Source organism: Gopherus flavomarginatus, chromosome 1 (assembly GCF_025201925.1).
Source record: "Gopherus flavomarginatus isolate rGopFla2 chromosome 1, rGopFla2.mat.asm, whole genome shotgun sequence".
In the NCBI taxonomy this organism is placed as follows: Eukaryota; Metazoa; Chordata; order Testudines; family Testudinidae; genus Gopherus; species Gopherus flavomarginatus.
The window spans coordinates 56,764,643-56,783,281 of record NC_066617.1 but is presented as its reverse complement, the minus strand read 5'-3'; the positions used below and the strand labels follow the sequence as shown (position 1 = coordinate 56,783,281).

Genomic DNA, 18,639 nt, shown 5'->3' with positions numbered 1-18,639 from the left:
AGAAAACACAGTAGAAAGGTGAAGTACACAGAACAGTTTCACAAGTTCATCACATTTTTTGTATTACCTGCAAATCTTTTCTGTGTCTACATATTAGTCATTCTTCCCTAGAGACAGGTACATGCAGCAACCAGTCAGAATGCAGAAGAGGTTTTTGTGCTCTCTGTACAGCTCAGCCGCCAATCAATTCCCAGTAGATTCTTCCATAGTCATAGACATGCAAAATAACTCAAAATATGGTCAGCAACATCCAGTTGGTAACACGCAACTTCTTTCACTTCTAGCGTAACTCTTACATGCAGTGTGATGCTAAACAGACTAGAAGGGGGAGACATTCCGGGCTGATGGATATGAGGATGAAGAAAATGAAGTTTGACGGGAATAAATTCCTTTTTCTGTGCTCTCAGATCCACAGCCTGAAATGCTTGGGTATAAGAGGCCATAAATACACCTCTACCCCGATATAACATGACCCGATATAACAGAAATTCGGATATAACATGGTAAAGCAGTGCTCCAGGGAGCGGGGCTGCGCACTCCGGTGGATCAAAGCAAGTTCGATATAACTCAGTTTCACCTATAACACAGTAAGATGTTTTGGCTCCCGAGGACAGCGTTATACTGGGGTAGAGATATATCTTAGATAGGTATGGTCTCACTGTAAACCTGACCTGGAGACACTCCCCCTTCCATTCTGCTCATGATCCCAAGACAAGTGCGTCTGAAGATGAAAGGGATAAGGAAACTCCTTCTCTGTACAATAGACGTGTATAAATCAATCCAGAAGCCTATGCAGATTTTAGAGATTTTACTACCTTTCCTTAATCTCACTAAAGAAAACAAATGGTTTTGTCTAGATATATTTTCTTAGCATCTCAGCAATACTTGAGCTTTTTTCAACTGTGGCAGAAGCAGGAAAAAAATTGGAAGTTTAAGCTCTTGTTCTAAGCCAAGATCAGATGAAACATTTGACAAGTGTCAAGGAACTATTCTTAGAAAGACTTCTTCTTTGTGAAAGTAAAATATTAGGGAAATGTACAAGGAATGGCAGACAATTCACTGACCCTCCCACCTGATACTATGACTGCTAGGGAAAAAAAGACATCTAACAAAGAAGTCAAAAGCAGTGATTCAAAAGAAAAGTGATGAAGTTTAAGATTCAAATTAATATTCCTCAAAGTAAGTGTAAGTGGGGACAAAGCAAGACCCACCAAAACCAATTTGACAATGCAGAGATAATTCCCCACTGGGAATTCTATAAAATATCCCTTAAGTTACAAAGTTAAAAGCTACTCCATTTATCAAGAAATCCAGGATACAAAAGACATCTTTTTAGTTTAAAACCTTGAAACTGCAACAGAGGAAAATGATATTGTAAGCCTTAGAATATATCCCTGATGCTGACCATTCTGGAGAATAAAGAAGGATTGCAACGCCTTATCTAATAAAACAAAGCACTCAGAGTCCACCATTCCCAAGCAAGTCTCTCACAGTCCAGGTGTGGATGTCTCGTTGAAACACTTGCTTGTGGGTCAAGATGTTGTGAAAAACAGGCAGAGGAATACTAAGACATATATCTCCAGACCATCCCTGGGATGACCACACTGGCACTCTTACTACTGTATAGAGTACTCTATGGTCTTTTTGAGCACCTTTTACAAATTGGGATTGGTGGAAATATGGTACAGCAATCTCTGGGTCCAGAGAACAGAAAGAATCAAACAGCTGTATTGACTGAAGAAGCTTGGAAGTTTTCTATTGACTTGAGTGATGAATGTGCTCTTATGACCTTTCCACACCTATGAATCAGCAGGTTTGCAGATGTGGATAAAATTCCCACTTCCCTGGAGTAATGAATATTCTGCCTAGAACAGAAATTTGCCTTCTCCTGCAAGGTTGACACCTCTTTGGTACTTTTGCACTGAGGGGAACAGGAGATCCTCGTATAGTCTCTGACTTCAGGTCTCTTTACACAGTCACTAATTTCTCATACCTCCTGCTTAGTTGCTTGTGTCACTACTAAGACATTTTCTCTTCACAGCATACTGACCTAGACTTATCTTCTTCCAAGACTCAGAAGAGGCACAGGGCTTTCCTGACTGCTCTTAACTACAGTATGTTGATATAAAATAGCTTTCTGGAGGGACTCAATTTCATTTCTACTTTGTGATGGTCCAGGTATGCTCCCCCATCAGAGCAGGCGTGCAGCCCCAGTTGCTGTGTGCTGCTGGGTTTCCTGAAGTGGCATTCCCTTCATTGGATTCATCTGGCAGGAAATACATTCACCAGCTGAAGAGGCTAAACCAGCTCATGTGTGCTCTCACACAGAGAAATCACAACTGAAGAGGTCTAAACTGAAAACAGTCCAAGACATCACATCTGTACAGGATACTAGGAAGACTAGAATGTGAATGGGACAATGAATCTTCTTAAATCTGACATCTGTGACCTTTCTGGAAAGTATTAATTTGTGGTAGAATCCTTTACACCTTGCTTTGAGACAGTTAATTCTTTCTATATGGGATTGTGCCTTCTTAGAGACACTTCTGCCGTGATCTTTGAGAACACTGTCGGGCCAGAAATCAAAGTGAAAGGAAAGGCTGATACTGAAGATGGTGCTGATTGATAAAATAAGAACTGAGATACTGGGTGATCTATAGTGACATGCATAGTATATAAGCATCTTGTGGATCTACTGATATCTCCTGGCTATACTGCTGTGAGGAGAGTTCTGGATTACTCAATTTTTAATTTATTACAAATGGATTGGGTCACCTGAAGTCCAGAACTGGTCTCTATTTGAAGACTATGAAATTCAGAGAGTAGATATCTAGAATTTTTTGTTCAGTAGGGCTTGAAATCACAGCCTTGGCTGATAACAAATGAGAGAGAGTTGATAAAATGCTCTGCTTTTTCCTATGGAGCAGAGATGGAATTCAGTAGGAAGGCAGGGCATTTCTACAAAGTCTGTGCTGTATCCATTTAGGGCTATCAAAAGGATCCACATGTCCAGTATCATAGTCCAGTCACTGAATATGTCAACTTCTTCCATCTATTTTAGCTCTTGGAAGATTGGCAGAAAGCCCTATAAAGTCAGAAGGCTCCTCTTGATGGATCTATTGTCTCCCTGAAAACCAGACTTGCTTATGTAGTTGCCATGAAAGGATCGAGAGACCTCATACTTTCCCTTTCCCCCTTTAAATTTAGGGGGAGAATGACAGGGAGTCTGACATTTTTGAGGATCAGGAAGTGACGAGCCCGGAAAGGATCTTTTCTTTTTCAGGTGATGGAGGGAACACTTGTGCTCTGAGAAACCCTAAGGGCCTGGTCCATGGAATCTCCAAATCAAATGCCTCCTTTGTATGGTAAAGATTACAGCTGATATTTTATGCCTAACTCTGAGGATCAGGGACTTAGCCAGATGGCCCTCCTGGCTACTGTGAGGCAGGCCATATTTTTAACTGTGAGTCTAAGAGAATCCTTGGCTGCATCGTGAATGAAATTAGTTGCAATTCTACACAGATACTGTGTTCTCGGCACGGCTCTGGTTGGGACCCTTTCCTTTTTATCTCTGGCTAATTCTTCCTCCAGCCAGACTAGTAAGGCTCTAGTAGCATAGGTGGAATAGATGGACACTCCAAGTTGGGCTGTAACTAAGTTGAAAGATCTTTTAATTGCAGACTCAACCTTTCTATCAGTAGGATCTTTGGGGACAGCATCCACACTAACAGGCAAAGAAGATTTAGTATCACCAGTGTCCACTGCCTTATCTATCTTGGGTAAGAACCCCCACAGAGAAGCTTTATCCGCTGGAAGAGGGTATAGCATACATAGAACAGCTGGGGCTACATGTTTTGCACCAGGATTACTCCAAATTCTACAGACCAGTTTTTGCACTGCTGAATGGATGGGAAGGGTCTTATCCACCTTGTCCTCTTCAGAGACGATAGGCAATTCTTCTGAAGGCTTTTCAGAACTGGGTTTTTTTAGCTTTAGTACTCTCTTAATATGCTTGAATAACTAATATTGATTCTCCATGTTGAATTTACGTGCAGGTTCAGGCTCCTCTTGTTCCTCCACAGAACAAACAGAAGACACTTCCCCATCTTCTGAGGGTGACTCATCCTCAAATGCCCTGTCAGCTTTAGACTCCTCTTTCTTGTAAGCTGCTAGCATGTTTAAACTGTCTATACCTTCAGAGACCAAGACCTTGGACTTGTGCCCAGCTGCTTCAGGGGAAATCAGTGCAACTGCTATTTGTGGTACCCTGGAATTCTTTACTGGAGGGGGTCCAGCCTGCACAGCAGAAGCAATACTGTGCCTGGCCATGGCAAGTGCATCCTTTAGAATGGTAGTAATGTCAGGCAATATTACAGCTCTCATTAGTGAATTTTTGTCAGAATCAGAGAAATGAGTAGAAGTAGTAGTAGAAGTAATAGAAAGTCTTACCGTCTTGTGATGGGATCCATGGTTATCCACTGAATCTGAGCTGTGGTCTGGCACATGGCTGACAGTGAGGAACATTGTCCTGACAGTGACTTGCAAACCAGGGCCTGGCTGAACTGTTGCTGAAAAGGGGAATGCCATTCTGCCTGAGAATCTAAAGCCCTCCTCTGTCCCCATTATCCATTGCTAAGAAACATGATGTCCAGAGCCATCCCTGGATTTCCACTCATCTGATCTCTTTATCTCCTGGGAGAGGGAACTAACCCTTGAGAGCTTTGAAGACTGCTTAGCCCTGCTCCCGGAGCAGAGGGCTTTTGATCTGGTCCTGGACAATTCATCTACCGATCTTCTGGACAAGTTGGATTGCTCAGATTTCATAGATGCTGCTTTGGTAAAGCCAGGGTTTGCTTCAGGAGTTTTGGTGGCACAGTTATCTTTTCTCTTCCTGTCTTTGTCCAATTTCTTTATTGTCCACGTAGACACGCACCTGAAGTGATGAAAAAATTCAAAATACTCAAATTCTCAGAGAAATTTTTAGGAAGAACCTAAACCACCTTTCCTCAAAGAAGCATTGCACCATGACGAGAGCTGTGTGAGGCGGAGGGAAACTGGGAACTAATTGGCTGCACTGATGCTGAGTTGCAGAGAGGAAGCCAAAACATCTTCTGCAGTCTGACTGGTTGCTGTAGATGCCCTGTCGCTAAGGAGAAAAAGAGGAAAGCTCATCACAGGCTAATGGCTCAGAAATTCATTACAGAAAGAAGTTTTCTGCATGGTGAATTAGATGAGCAACTCCCTTCCTGTGAACAATTATAGAAGTTGCACATGTTATTCTCCATATACACCACACCATGGGTTGGTAATATCTTTCTTTAAATGCATTATAAAACCATTTAACAAAGCACTGGATGGTTCCGTGGGTTAACATACAAGCTATTTAAATATGGATACATACATTCAGACCCTGGTACATGTCACACATGAAAAGCGAATTCACTGGTCTCATCCTAGACCTGACTGAGTATTTGTCAAAATCACAAAGCCATCACATAATTTGGCACAGTTCTGCATCAATGTCAGTTTCTGCTAAAGAAATGTCCAGGAACAGAAAAGCAGAGGGGCTGTAAATTAGAAGTCAGATACAGTAGCTGGACTGTATAGAGAAGCTTGTATAGTACTTGTTTGTATTATGCCTGTTTCCAGCCAAAGCTTTCAGTCTCTCATTTTTGTCAGCTAAAATCAACTAAATTAACCCAACAGGCATTTAAAATTAAAAACAAACACCAAGTTTAAAATGTTTTTGTACTGACTTGGCAAATATTATGAAGGATTAGAATAATTTTAATAGCTGCAGGAGTAAACAGAAACTGCTCTTTGGCATTCAGAACAGTGAAAAAATATAGGAATTATTCCAGCCAGATGAGATGCACATTCTGCTACACAAAAAATGTTACAACAGTCCAGTGAACCCCATTTGAAAGAACAGACTTTCCATGCACTAGAATCGATTGCATACAAAAATTAAAGTATTTTAAAATGTTATTTACATAGGAATATACTATAAAGAATATATTACCTATGGAAAAATAAATGTAACACTGACCTGTGAAAGAAATAATAAAATACTTTTCTGTACTAAATCAAAATGTATTTACTATCACGTTACAGTGCTTTTTAAAACTCACCATATGTAAATATTATGAAAAGACTTCTTTAAAGAACATATTTTTTTTGTGCTGCAAATAGATTGAGCTCACATGTTTCTATAAGAATTATAGTAAAAAATGGCATGCAAGAATGACAGTCAGCTCAGTGGCATGGTCTGAAGCAGTTTGCTGTATCTCATGCACTGAATTCTCTAGAGTGTTGTGTTTTTCTTAAGCGATAGTCCCTCTTCTCTGTCATTTACTTGATTTTTTTTCTGTTTCTGTATTGGTATTGGCAGCAATTTTAAAAGAACCTGCATTCCAATGAATGGGATACAAGTTACTGTTGTCTGTGTTTATATGAGAAGCCCATTTCCAAGAAAAGTATTTTATAGGTGCTGCAGGACAGGGCAAAAGTGCTGCCAAGTATTTGAGCTTTTCAATATATTAAAGATAGGCCAGAGACTAAACTCTGTATGGAAATGCCCTTAATATTGAGACATCAAAATTCAAATTTGGATCTGAATGTTACAGCGATGGCCCATTACTAAAATATATGATAAAATTAGCATAATACTGCAAATCATAATTCTTGATGTTTTAAATTGTTCTACCAGTCTCATTAAAGATATATTTATAATTAATTCTGTAAAACATTAAATGCAAATTAATTTACACCATTACAAAGAGTTGTAATTTCATTTTCATAAAATAAGTGTCATGTTCTATAAACTGTATTTTATTTCTAAATCCAAAAAGTAACAAGAAAAGGAAACATTGTGCGTCAGCTGCTTACCCGTATTCACCAAATGTTCCATCATCTTCTTTCATAGGCTGTATTTCTGGATCAGCATGTGCATCTTCCTTTTCCTTCACTACAATATTTGAAATTGGGATTTTTATCATTAAATTTTAGGACTAAATATTTAAGGCCTTGATCCTGCAAAACGACCTATGTGGATATGAGTAATATGGATTTGGCAGGATCAATTTGTAAACCTGGGGCCTTGGATTGTTACTTCTAAATAAAATACATATGTGGTAGTTTAAAAATATCTTTGCTGAAGGACAAAATACATCATTTGGCAGTAGTGAAAGTCCTTTGTTGTAGCCATTTTTGAACGTGATTTAAAAGGGATAGTTTCAGATTTAAAATCCGATTTTAAAAATGCATTCGTTTTCTAGGTTAATAAAAAAGTTAGATTCTTAAAATTTAAATAAATTAGTTTTATTTATTTATGCTGTTAGTTGACAGCATTTCTCTCATACTAATAAATGAAAATTATTATTTCATTTTGCTTTTGATTATAGCCAGTTTCTAGTAAATTTGCTTTCACCTTCTTATCTAATAGCACCATTGCAGGAATGCCTGGTTTACAAACAGCAAAGAATCCTGCGGCACCTTATAGACTAACAGACGTTTTGGTGCATGAGCTTTCGTGGGTGAATACCCACTTCCTCAGATGCATATGGGTGGGTATTCACCCACGAAAGCTCATGCTCCAAAACGTCTGTTAGTCTATAAGGTGCCACAGGATTCTTTGCTGCTTTTACAGATCCAGACCAACACGGCTACCCCTCTGATACTGGTTTACAAACAATACACAGGGAATTTTTATTTTTATTTAAAACATTGTTTCCATTGGATTTTTTTAATTATTGGAAGAATTTTTGTTGTTGTAACTTTCTTTTTCTAACCAAAATCAAACCAAAAAATCCCTTATATTTGGGGATAAATTTGACATAATCTTGTCTCTCTTAAAGTTAACTGTATTTTTCAAAATATTTTTCCTAAAAATACTATTTTCAATGAAATACATCTTCTTTGTATACTGAGGCCCCAATCCTGGAAGCACTCAGAGATTTAACCAACTGTATGCATGTGATTAGTGCAATTTAACTCATGTAAAGATATTAACATATATTTGCAATATTGAGGCCTTTGATACCAAGGTGACAGAAGCATAGGAATAACTGACATAGAAGATAGATATTTAAATACAGTAACTTCTCACTTAAAGTCATTCCGGTTAACGTGGTTTTGTTGTTACGTTGCTGATCAATTAGGGAACATGCTTGTTTAAAGTTGTGCAATACTCCCTTATAACATAGATTGGCAGCTGCCTGCTTTGTCCACTGCTTGCAGGAAGAGCAGCCTGTCAGAGCTAGCTGATGGGGGCTGAAACCAGGGTGGACTGGCAGCCCCCCATCAGCTCCCTGCTCCCTTAAGTTCCCTGGTAGCAGCAGCCCAATAGGCTATCAATTGCTGGGCAGTTCAGCTGTCCCTCCCCCATACTGCCTTGGAGCTGCTCCCGGGAGCCTCCTGCTTGCTGTGCAGAGGTGGGGGGAAGAGGAGTGCTAATGTCAGGGTGTCCCCCACCCCCTCCTGTACCCCATCCACAGAGCAGGGGGGGACATGACTGGGTTCAGGATGGAAGGGGCTTGCGGGCAGCAGCTGCTATCTCAACTTGCTAATCTACTTAAAAAGGCAATGCACTTAGAGGGAGGTCAGCGTACTTAAAGGGGTAATGCTCATCTCTCTCTCTCTCAGACATGGTGTGGGTCTCTGTCTGTCTCTGCCATGTTGTCTCCCCTCCCTACATTGGTGCTGCCTTATAGAGTGTGAGGCCTGGTCTACACTACATGTTTAAACCGACTTTAGCAGCGTTAAACCGATTTAGTCCTGCACCCGTCCACACAACGAAGCCCTTTATATCGATATAAAGGGCTCTTAAAACCAATTTCTGTACTCCTCCCCGACGAGGGGAGTAGTGCTGAAATCGGTATTCCCCTGTTGGATTAGGGTTAATGTGGCTGCAATTCGATGGTATTGGCCTCCGGGCGGTAACCCACAGTGCACCATTTTGACTGCTCTGGAAAGCAATCTGAACTCGAATGCACTGGCCAGGTAGACAGGAAAAGCCCCGCGAACTTTTGAATTTCATTTCCTGTTTGCCCAGCGTGGAGCGCTGATCAGCATGGGTGGCCATGCAGTCCGAAATCCAAAAAGAGCTCCAGCATGGACCATACGGGAGATACTGGATCTGATTGCTGTATGGGGAGACAAATCTGTTCTATCAGAGCTCCGTTCCAGAAGACGAAATGCCAAAGCATTTGAAAAAATCTGCAGGCTATGATAGACAGAGGCCACAGCAGGGACTCAACACAGTGCTGTGTGACAAATGTAATGGAAAGCCAAAGAATCAAATGGAAGCTCATGGATGGAGGGAGGGGGGACTGAGGACTCGAGCTATCCCACAGTTTCTGCAGTCTCCGAAAAGCATTTGCACTCTTGGCTGAGCTCCCAATGCCCGAAGGGTCAAAAACATTGTTGCCAGTCGTTCAGGGAATATGTCGTCAATTTACTCCCCCTTCCCCCTCTCAAAGGGAAAAAAATCGTTTCTCTCCTCTTTTCAATGTCACCGTATGTCTACTGGATGCTGCTGGTAGACAGGGTGCTGCAGCGCTAAACAGCAGCATCCTCTCCCCTCCCCCTCCCTGGTGGCAGACGGTACGGTACAATATGACTGATAGCCTTCCTTGTCATCATCCTATGAGTGCTCCTGGCTGGCCTCGGTGAGGTCGGCAGGGGGCGCCTGGGCAAAAATGGGAATGACTCCCGGTCATTCCCTTCTTTAAGCTTTGTGTCCTGGAGATTCAGTCCTGGTAGATAGTGCAATAGGGCTGGTAACCGTCCTCATCATAGCAGCTGGAGGCTGAGCTTCTCCCTCGATCCTTCATGTCTAATGGAGATTCTGGACTATCATAGCAGCAGGAGGCTGTGCTCCTCTCCCCCACTTACCCTTTAATGAGTAATGGAGATGTCCTGCCTGGAATATCATAGCAGCTGGAGGCTGCCTCCCCCTCATTTTATCTCACTAAAAAGTCAGTGTTTCTTATTCCTGCATTCTTTATTACTTCATCACACAAATGGGGGATAACTGCCACAGTAGCCCAGGAGGGGTGTGGGAGGAGGGAAGCAACGAGTGGGGTTGTTGTAGGGGCAACCCCTAGAATGGCATGCAGCTCATCATTTCTGCGGGATATCTGGTGCTCTGACCAGGAGCGGCTGTGCTCTCTGGTTCTCTAATAGACTTGCCCCATATTCTAGGCAGGACTGACTCTATTTTTAGACAAAACATAAAGAAGGGAGTGACCTGGGAAGTCATTCCCATTTTTGTCCATGCGCCCCCAGCCGACCTCAGCGAGGCCAGCCAGGAGCACCCATGACAGCAGCAGACGGTACAATATGACTAGGGAGACTGCGGGAACTATGGGATAGCTACCCACAGTGCAACTCTCTGGAAATTGATGCTAGCCTTGGTACATGGACGCACACCGCTGAATTAATGTGCTTAGTGTGGCCATGTGCACTCGATTTTATACAATCTGTTTTTAAAAAATGGTTTCTGTAAAATTGGAACAATCCCGTAGTGTAGACATACTCTTAAACTACATTTACAACGTGTTAACCCTTGAGGGTGCAGCCGAGCGCTAGTTCATCATTTAACAGTAAGGCATTCCCTGGGAAATATCCCAACCTCTTCCACTCTCTGACTACACCACCTCAACCGAGCTTTACAATCATCATTGCTATGTATAGCATTAAATTGTTTGTTTAAAACTTATACTGTGTATATAGATTTTTGTCTGGTGAAAAAAAATTCCCTGGAACCTAACCCCCCCAATTTACATTAATTCTTATGAGAAAATTGGATTTGCTTAACATCGTTTTGCTTAAAGTAGCATTTTTCAGGAATATAACTACAACATTAAGCAAGGAGTTACTTTAGTACATAGGCCAATAAATTGTGAATATAGTACATATGCCAAAAAACTGTGGGATATTATATTATGACTCTTACAAGTTTTTAAAAAAAATATTGTTTGAGTCTTTTCATTACTGTTTTGCTAGTTATTATTCTAATATGTTATCCTGATATAGTAGTTATGGGTATATGGTTTACAGTATCAAATTTTTATGCTAGTAACAATTTTCATACTTAGTTGGTACATATTTAGTTTCTATTCCATTATACAAGGTGATGTGAACCATCTTTGGTAGTATTTTCAGATGGTAAAATTATGATAATGCATGTCATCTTGAGTAGTGACTTCCGGCACTTATAGTTACATATTGAAATAACTGATTTCTTTTACCATAAGCCAGCTCAATATGACATGCTAAAATCAAAACACTTAATATAGCTAGTAATTGTCTGTATGTATATATTTATGGAATTATACTCGCTGTTGAAAAACTACACCATAGTTACTATCCAGACACATCTGTGGCTAAGTAATGCATTGAGTACAACTTATTCTGAAATAGCTTTAAACAACTGGCATAAAGAAAGCTTTCTAACTGTCTATTAGCACATGTTATGCGGTCAATGTCCACTATGACTAGCTGATAAACAGGTGTGACATCTCCTGCATGTTATTATTTTAGTTTACATTCATGTATATCCTACCTGGATATTTGCCACCCTTATTCCTCCTTATGAAGCAAACAATCAGCAAAATCAAGATAAGAAGAGCAACAGCACACATAAGACCAATGAACCATCCTTGAGTAGCAATGTCAACCTGCCGGCTTGCCATTGCTGAAGAATGAAAAGGAAAAAAATATTAGATGATCTGATACAAATTTAAATGTGTATTATATTATTATTTGCATAAATAATGTATAATTTATTAATGCAGCAATAATAACAATTGGCAATTAGAAATCATCAGGGATATAGCAGCACTGTAGTTTGTAGATGTTTAATTTTAAAAATTGTAGGCTTACAAGTAAAAAAGCTTAGAACTGACTCTTGAATATGTCTAATATTCCTGTATTTTACTAATTTAATTTATCATTTAAGTTTAACAATTCACTGTAAAACATGTACATGTCCTACACATATACACTTTTTACAAATGTTAAAATTGTTCTCAAACTTACATTGATACATAGTAAAAAAAGGAATCGTGTTTTATAATTCATAAAACATCTGGGTTACATTCTAAAAAAAGCAAATACTCCTTGGCTAGCAGAGGCCAATTTCACTGAAACAAGGGAGAAGGTAGGTCATTCAAGGCCCCATCATTCAATTAGAACAAAAAATCAGCATTTGAGTACCATGTAGAGCAGACTCTGCTCTCTCCCAAGCCAAATATTATCAGACAGTCCATCTCGATTGCTATGATTTAACAACCCTTTTTAGCTTCTGAAGGACTAAGTGCCTTGTGACTGGGCAGCCTCCCTCCCGGTCTCTTTCTGAGTGAGTTTCCTCTGACTGTCTACCATGACTTTGGAAAGTGGCATTCAGAAGACATCAATTATAGAGCAGACACAGAGGGCCTTTCTGCAGGATTGGAGCTTTCATTTTCAGTGCATCCCAGAAATCTGTGTAGTTTGGGTGCTGTGCCCCGTGCTTCCTATCCTCTGTTACACAGGATGAGTTTTCCCAGTGAACGCAGTGTTTTCCCACTCTCACATGTGGCAGTTGTGGAGCCAGTTGCCCTGAGGACTCCCCTTAAAGGGAGAGGGAACCCTGTAGAGAAGTCAGTTGAGAGATGAAAAGGAAGGGTGCATCCACCAGCCTGTCTGCTCCCTGCCACTCCTCACTCATAGAATCCCTGGCCTGTGAAGAGCAGTCCAGGAGATTTGGGGTCGGTAGAGACAACAAATCCATACGGATGGGGAAAGCCCAGGCACAAAGTCCCCTCTCTGTACAGATGATGGGAGATTTTTGTCCAGAATTTCCAGATTCCTCTGCTTCATTCCATGGTGAGCCCATGTCTCAGGGAGGTTACCCAGAATTTCTACTGAGATCAGTGGCATCTGACATCCAATCTCAGTAGAAACTCTACATAAGAATAGTTTATGTCTTAAGATCCACACATGAATCTCCCTTGCTCTGCTTTGCTCTGCCATGAATCTGACTGTGCCCTGGAGGGGATCAGCCACCTCCGGGGCACAGTCTCGCTCTCCAGATCCTGGATTCTTGTGGATTCCCCAGGATCTGTAGGCAAACTCAGGGTATCTTTGAAGTTTGGAGGCAAGATCTGCTGCTCATTCCACCTAGAGTGCAAATCCTGTTCCCATCGGAAGTTCTGGGATGAGTTTGCCTGTTTCTTAGTATCCTCCTATTGGTTTTATTGGAGGAGGGTATGATGTGCCCTTCACTTGATTTCTTGATCATTGGATGAGTCTGGTTGGTGTGGGATTGATTTCTGTAGCTTTCAAAGCCTTTGGTGGGGCATCTGTATTCTGATTTTTAGAAGTTGAATAATATATCTTACAGAACTGATCCCAACGCTTCTGCTAATACACATGACATAATAAAACAAACGCATTTTCTCTCTTTTTTATATAAAGTGGAGGTTAAAAACCTAAAACTTTAATATATAAAAATGTCAGGATAATATTTACAAGAAAAAAACAAATTAACGTATACCAGTATTTTTCTTTTCTTGTCTACGTTTATGTTAGAGCAATTTCGCTTTTTGTAAACATGTATATATAGTGAGGCATTAAAATTTTAGTAGCAAATATTATAGCAAAACACACAAGCACATTTAACATTCAAATGTAGTAAGAAAATAGTATCAAACAAAACAATCCATGCATAAAAACATGCAAGAGAGCTGAGAAGAGAACAGATGAAAACTTACTTATGCAGCTTCTTGTATTCTTTGACTTAATTGTATATCCAATAGGGAGGGGTTTCTAAAGCCCAGTATAACTTTAAATAATGGAATAAAATTTCCTGTTTAAACTAATTATCTGCTTCTGACAGAAAGATATTTACTCCGGATGAACACAGAAGCTGCTAATATGTGAGAAAAAAACGTAACCCACTATACTGGACATACTCAAGAAGAGAAAAATCACACATTATGAAGATGCTCTATAGGAATGCTTGCTAGAATGGACAGACATTTTCTGGTAGAGGCCTCACATACCCAGTCGGGGGTTTTCCTTCCTGCCAAGGAGTACTCTAAAGAGGTATCTTGCTCTTTTGTCCCCCACCCCAGTGTTTAGTAACATTAGCCCAGATTTCAGAAAGTGACATAGCTAGATTCTTTTAGAAAGAATTTTGCTGTACAGCTCATCTGAAGGGGGGACTCAAAAGCAATGCTTTATATTGAACCTTTGCCAGGAAGAGAGAACATTGCCTCTACTGTTCCCAGCCTCAAAAGACTCAAGGAATGGAGCCAAGGTGTTTAATTTACTCACAGATACATACAGAAGTCTTGACTTTTTGAACTACTGAAATTTTACTGTTAAGCAGAATGTTGACTGGGAAGGTTTTGGACTTCCCCGCCCCTGCCGCTTTCAGTCAGTTACAATACAATCTTTGTGCTCTGGTGCTTACTGGTTCTGAACACACCTACGTATATAAGAACATAAGAACGGACAAACCGGGTCAGACCAAAGGTCCATCTAGCCCAGTATCTGTCTACCTGCCAAGTGCCCCACAGGGAGTGAAGCTAACAGGCAATGATCAAGTGATCTCTCTCCTGCCATCCGTCTCCATCCTCTGATGAACAGAGGCTAGGGACACCATTCTTTACCCTTCCTGGCTAATAGCCATTTATGGACTTAGCCACCATGAATTTATCCAGTTCTCTTTTAAGCTATGTTGTAGTCCCAGCCTTCACAACCTCCTCAGGTAAGGAGTTCCACAAGTTGACTGTGCGCTGTGTGAAGAGTGTAATTTTGCATACCCGTTTTCTAGTATCACTAGCCTCCTCTGGTTAAAAGGTTACTAATAAAAACCTTTTTACTGAAACTGCAAATGTTTGTGGGGCACTGCTATTTAGCATTATGTTTCAAAAGCTTTCCTATAGCAACATTTTAACACTATGAGCATTAATGTACTGTAAACATGAAACAAAACAAAAACATTATGATTTTAGAAAGTGAACGCTCTTTCAAACTGGCATGTTAATCACTTGCTTTGTTATTTGTAGGATCATTATTTCATATTGCTCAAACTACTTTACATATTAGCAATATATTTTCTTAAATCATAATGTTTGTGTAGTAGGTGAGACCAAAGTAAGATCTACTAGATAACTGTCCATGGCCCACATTGCTTGGAATGAGCAAGAGTGCCTAGGAAACACAAACCAAACAATAACATTTCATCAAGAACATGCTGATATTGCAACACTTTCTTCATCATGACATCAATATATTTCCAATAAAACCCTTTCTCTGAGTTAAATGAACAGCCATAATATATTCTCATATGAAGACACAACTGCTGCAAACTTTCATGCACTAAAATCTATTATTTTTCTATGGTAAATATGTATGGAACACTTCAAATACTTAAAGCTGTCTTACGAATTATGGTATTTTGTAGTTTAAGTGATATAAACATCATCTGGAAGCAAATGTTTGATGAAAAAAGAAACATTCATAACTTGAGATCTTCTTATTTATCATTCATCCTACTGATATATGATATATTCAAGGATTACATGAAATATTTACTTAAATCATATACTTAAACTCCTGATAACTCATAACAATTTTACATCATGCTTCTGGAAACTAAACTGCTAATGCTGAGATTGTTAGTTTTAAAAATAGATATTCTGCTGTGTTACAGCACACCATGTTATTTATGTATTGCACAATAGGTTCTAATTCAATTCAAAGATGAATTAGAAAAAATTTCAACTTAAGTGCACAGAATTCAGAATGAATGTGAACACTAAGTGTTCTTTCCCATAACATAAATGGCAGGGAAACAAAGTGAACTGAAAGAGGGAAAACATTCATAGTCTACAAAGTAGATAGGCTGGCACGTCTAGAAGTTTACAAAGTAGTTTAGCACTGCTGAAGAAAACGATAGCAATATGTTTTAGCTACAGTATCTCCTCACTAGCAGCAATTCAATGTTTCAGCACTTGGCATATCACAATTCTGAATGTGAGACAGAATTGGTATGGGTGTGCCTCACCTGGACCTGTCTCAAACACATCCTCTGAACTCACAAAACCAGACAGACCCTCAGCACCAACCCGGACTTTATATGACGTTCCTGGTGTTAAACCCTTTAACACAAAGAAGCTCCGAGAACCATTTACAATGTCTTTTTTCCAATCTTCTTTGCCTATAAAAATTTTAGGAAAACAATAAGTTGGAATACTTTAAGTTACTATCTGCTACTCTAAGTTATAGTCAGAACACTTTCTATAGTCAGTTGGCTAAACTTGGATTTGCTGAACAAATAACTGCTTTCTCCAAAAAGAATATAATTTTAGGCAAAATAATGATTGTCAGTACTATATTGCATGCAATATCAAGGAAAAAAACTATCTAAATAAGAATGCTTATTTTGTACTTTTGTTCCACCGCATTACAGATAATTATTTTGCATCTATTTAAAGAAATATGTTTGAATTTGCAATTATAAATTATATAAAGAAAACATGTATTCACTGAATTTGATAATACTGCTTGCACTTTTAATCAACATTTACTTTTGTTGAGAAATTCTCTTTAAATGCTGAAGATGATGTGGAAATAGTTCCTGATTGTTCTGAATGTCGTCCTCACATTTGTGTACATCTTTTTCTAAAATCATCTCAAGCGATTCTTAGCAAAGTTCAGAACAAAACTTATACCTTTTCATAAGCAGGCTTAAAATTACAGTCGAACCTCAGAGTTACAAACACCTTGGGGATGGAGGTTGTTCATTATTCTGAAATGTTATAACTCTGAACAAAATGTTACGGTTGTTCTTTCAAAAGTTTACAACTGAACATTGATTTAATATAGCCTTGAAACTTTACTATGGAGAAGAAAAATGCTGCTTTTAACCATCTTAATTTAAATGAAACAAGCACAGAAACAGTTTCCTTAACTTCTCAAATCTTTTTTTCAACGATCTGTTTTTTTTAGCAGTTTAAATTTAATACAGTACTGTACTGTATTTGTTTTTTGTTTTTGTTTTGTCTCTGCTGCTGCCTGATTGCGTACCTCTGGTTCTCAATGAGCTGTGTGGTTCACTAGTCAGTTCGTAACTCTGGTGTTTGTAACTCTGAGGTTCTACTGTACACTGTCTTTGGCATTTATTCACCACTTAATAAGGACAATGTACTGGAAGTATCTCCATTTTATCAACTCAGCATCTTAATGTTAATGCATAAGGAGAACTAAATCAAACTGCCCTTACAGAGGATTAGAGCTTTATTTTTGTTGCTACCTACATGCTAATATGTGGGTGGAAGATTATTGTTCCTAATATGCTATTTGGTTGCTGCTATTTTAAGGGATAACTTGACAAGATTTGTTTTTGTTTGATTCTTTTTTATTTTGATATATGTATTTTTGTCACTGTAATTTTCTTAGGACATTTAATAGAACCACTACAATTTATTTTCACTGCAGGATTATAATCACTGCATGATGAACAGCTTCAGGCAGTTAAAGGTAGTAATGGTTCTTGTTCACAAGAGTTAATGAAGTAACACAAGGGAACAAAGGCTTATTTTCTAAGCATCATGTATCCCAAAAAGCAGGAATTTTCATTACTATATTAATATGACTCAGTCTGCTAGATCAAATTAAAAGATATTTTTCTAGACATTTAAAAAACTATCAATAAATCTAGATCCATATATGCCAAATTCAGTTATTCAAATATTTTAAAATATATCTCAGCACTTAGAATAATTAAATGAAATGACTTCTTACTGCCTGCTACACCATATTCAACATAAAAGTTCACATGATCTGGTCCCTCATACTCCCAACTGATATTGGCATAGGTCTCAGCAGCAGATGCAGTAACATTTCTGATCCTTGGATAAACTGGTCGCACTGAATACACAATAGAAAAACAAAGCAAAATATGAAATTGTGGCTCCATGCATATAATAAAATCTATCTTAAGAAACCACTATGCTAATTTGGACCATGTATATGGAATGCACGGTTCATACATACTCATTGTTTCCATTATTGAGAATTAGTGACTAAATTGCAGCATTAGCACATGCAGTAGTTGAACAGCAGGTAGTCACTACACTATTAAATTAGAAAGGAGAACTAAATCTATGAACTCTACTGGCTTGGCCTAGACCACTAAAATTGCCAAACACTTTAAAATACCAAATTGCCAAAGCCCTGGAAAATACTATTGTTTAAATCTCTTGAAGTACAATGCAGACAGCTGAAAAGTGAAGAGCATTCCACAGGTCACTCAGTACTGGGAACTGTAGGAGAAGATGTATTGTAAAGCATGCACACAATTTCCTTGATTCCATGTAGTATTTCATAGACTTTGAAAATTCCTCACTGCAGGCCCTGAATAGAATTTTGCTTTTCAACTATCTATACTGAATTTATAATGATAAAAAGGATCACAATACCCTTATAAAATGTTGGATGGACAGTATGTATGACAGGGGATGTTGCAAAAAGGGTTTCTGAGTATCCTTCATCACCAGAGATAGTAGAAAAGAAGAAACATAAAAAGAGTAAAAACAGTTTTACATAGGAAAATAATGTTTAAACAACACAGCAGACAACAGA

General features: G+C 39.0%; 1 protein-coding gene across 26 annotated transcripts in view; it reads right to left on the bottom strand.

The window, feature by feature from the left end:
* The window catches only part of NRCAM (neuronal cell adhesion molecule), a 364,115-nt gene that overhangs the window by 9,362 nt on the left and 336,114 nt on the right, over positions 1-18,639 (bottom strand). For 16 of the 26 annotated variants that reach the window (XR_007772049.1, XM_050936052.1, XM_050936050.1 and 13 more), the window contains 5 exons: positions 18,477-18,542; positions 17,800-17,925; positions 16,061-16,213; positions 11,567-11,698; positions 6,889-6,967 (listed from right to left, as the gene is read on the bottom strand). Coding sequence is in view for 24 of the 26 variants with exons in the window: in XM_050936052.1 (XP_050792009.1) it covers positions 6,889-6,967; positions 11,567-11,698; positions 16,061-16,213; positions 17,800-17,925; positions 18,477-18,542 (556 nt within the window). In the remaining 2 variants the exon portion in view is untranslated. Of the gene's footprint in view, positions 1-6,022; positions 6,050-6,888; positions 6,968-11,566; positions 11,699-16,060; positions 16,214-17,799; positions 17,926-18,476; positions 18,543-18,639 lie in introns of all 26 variants that reach the window. The other 10 variants (XM_050936069.1, XM_050936070.1, XM_050936071.1 and 7 more) reach the window with 3 other exon arrangements.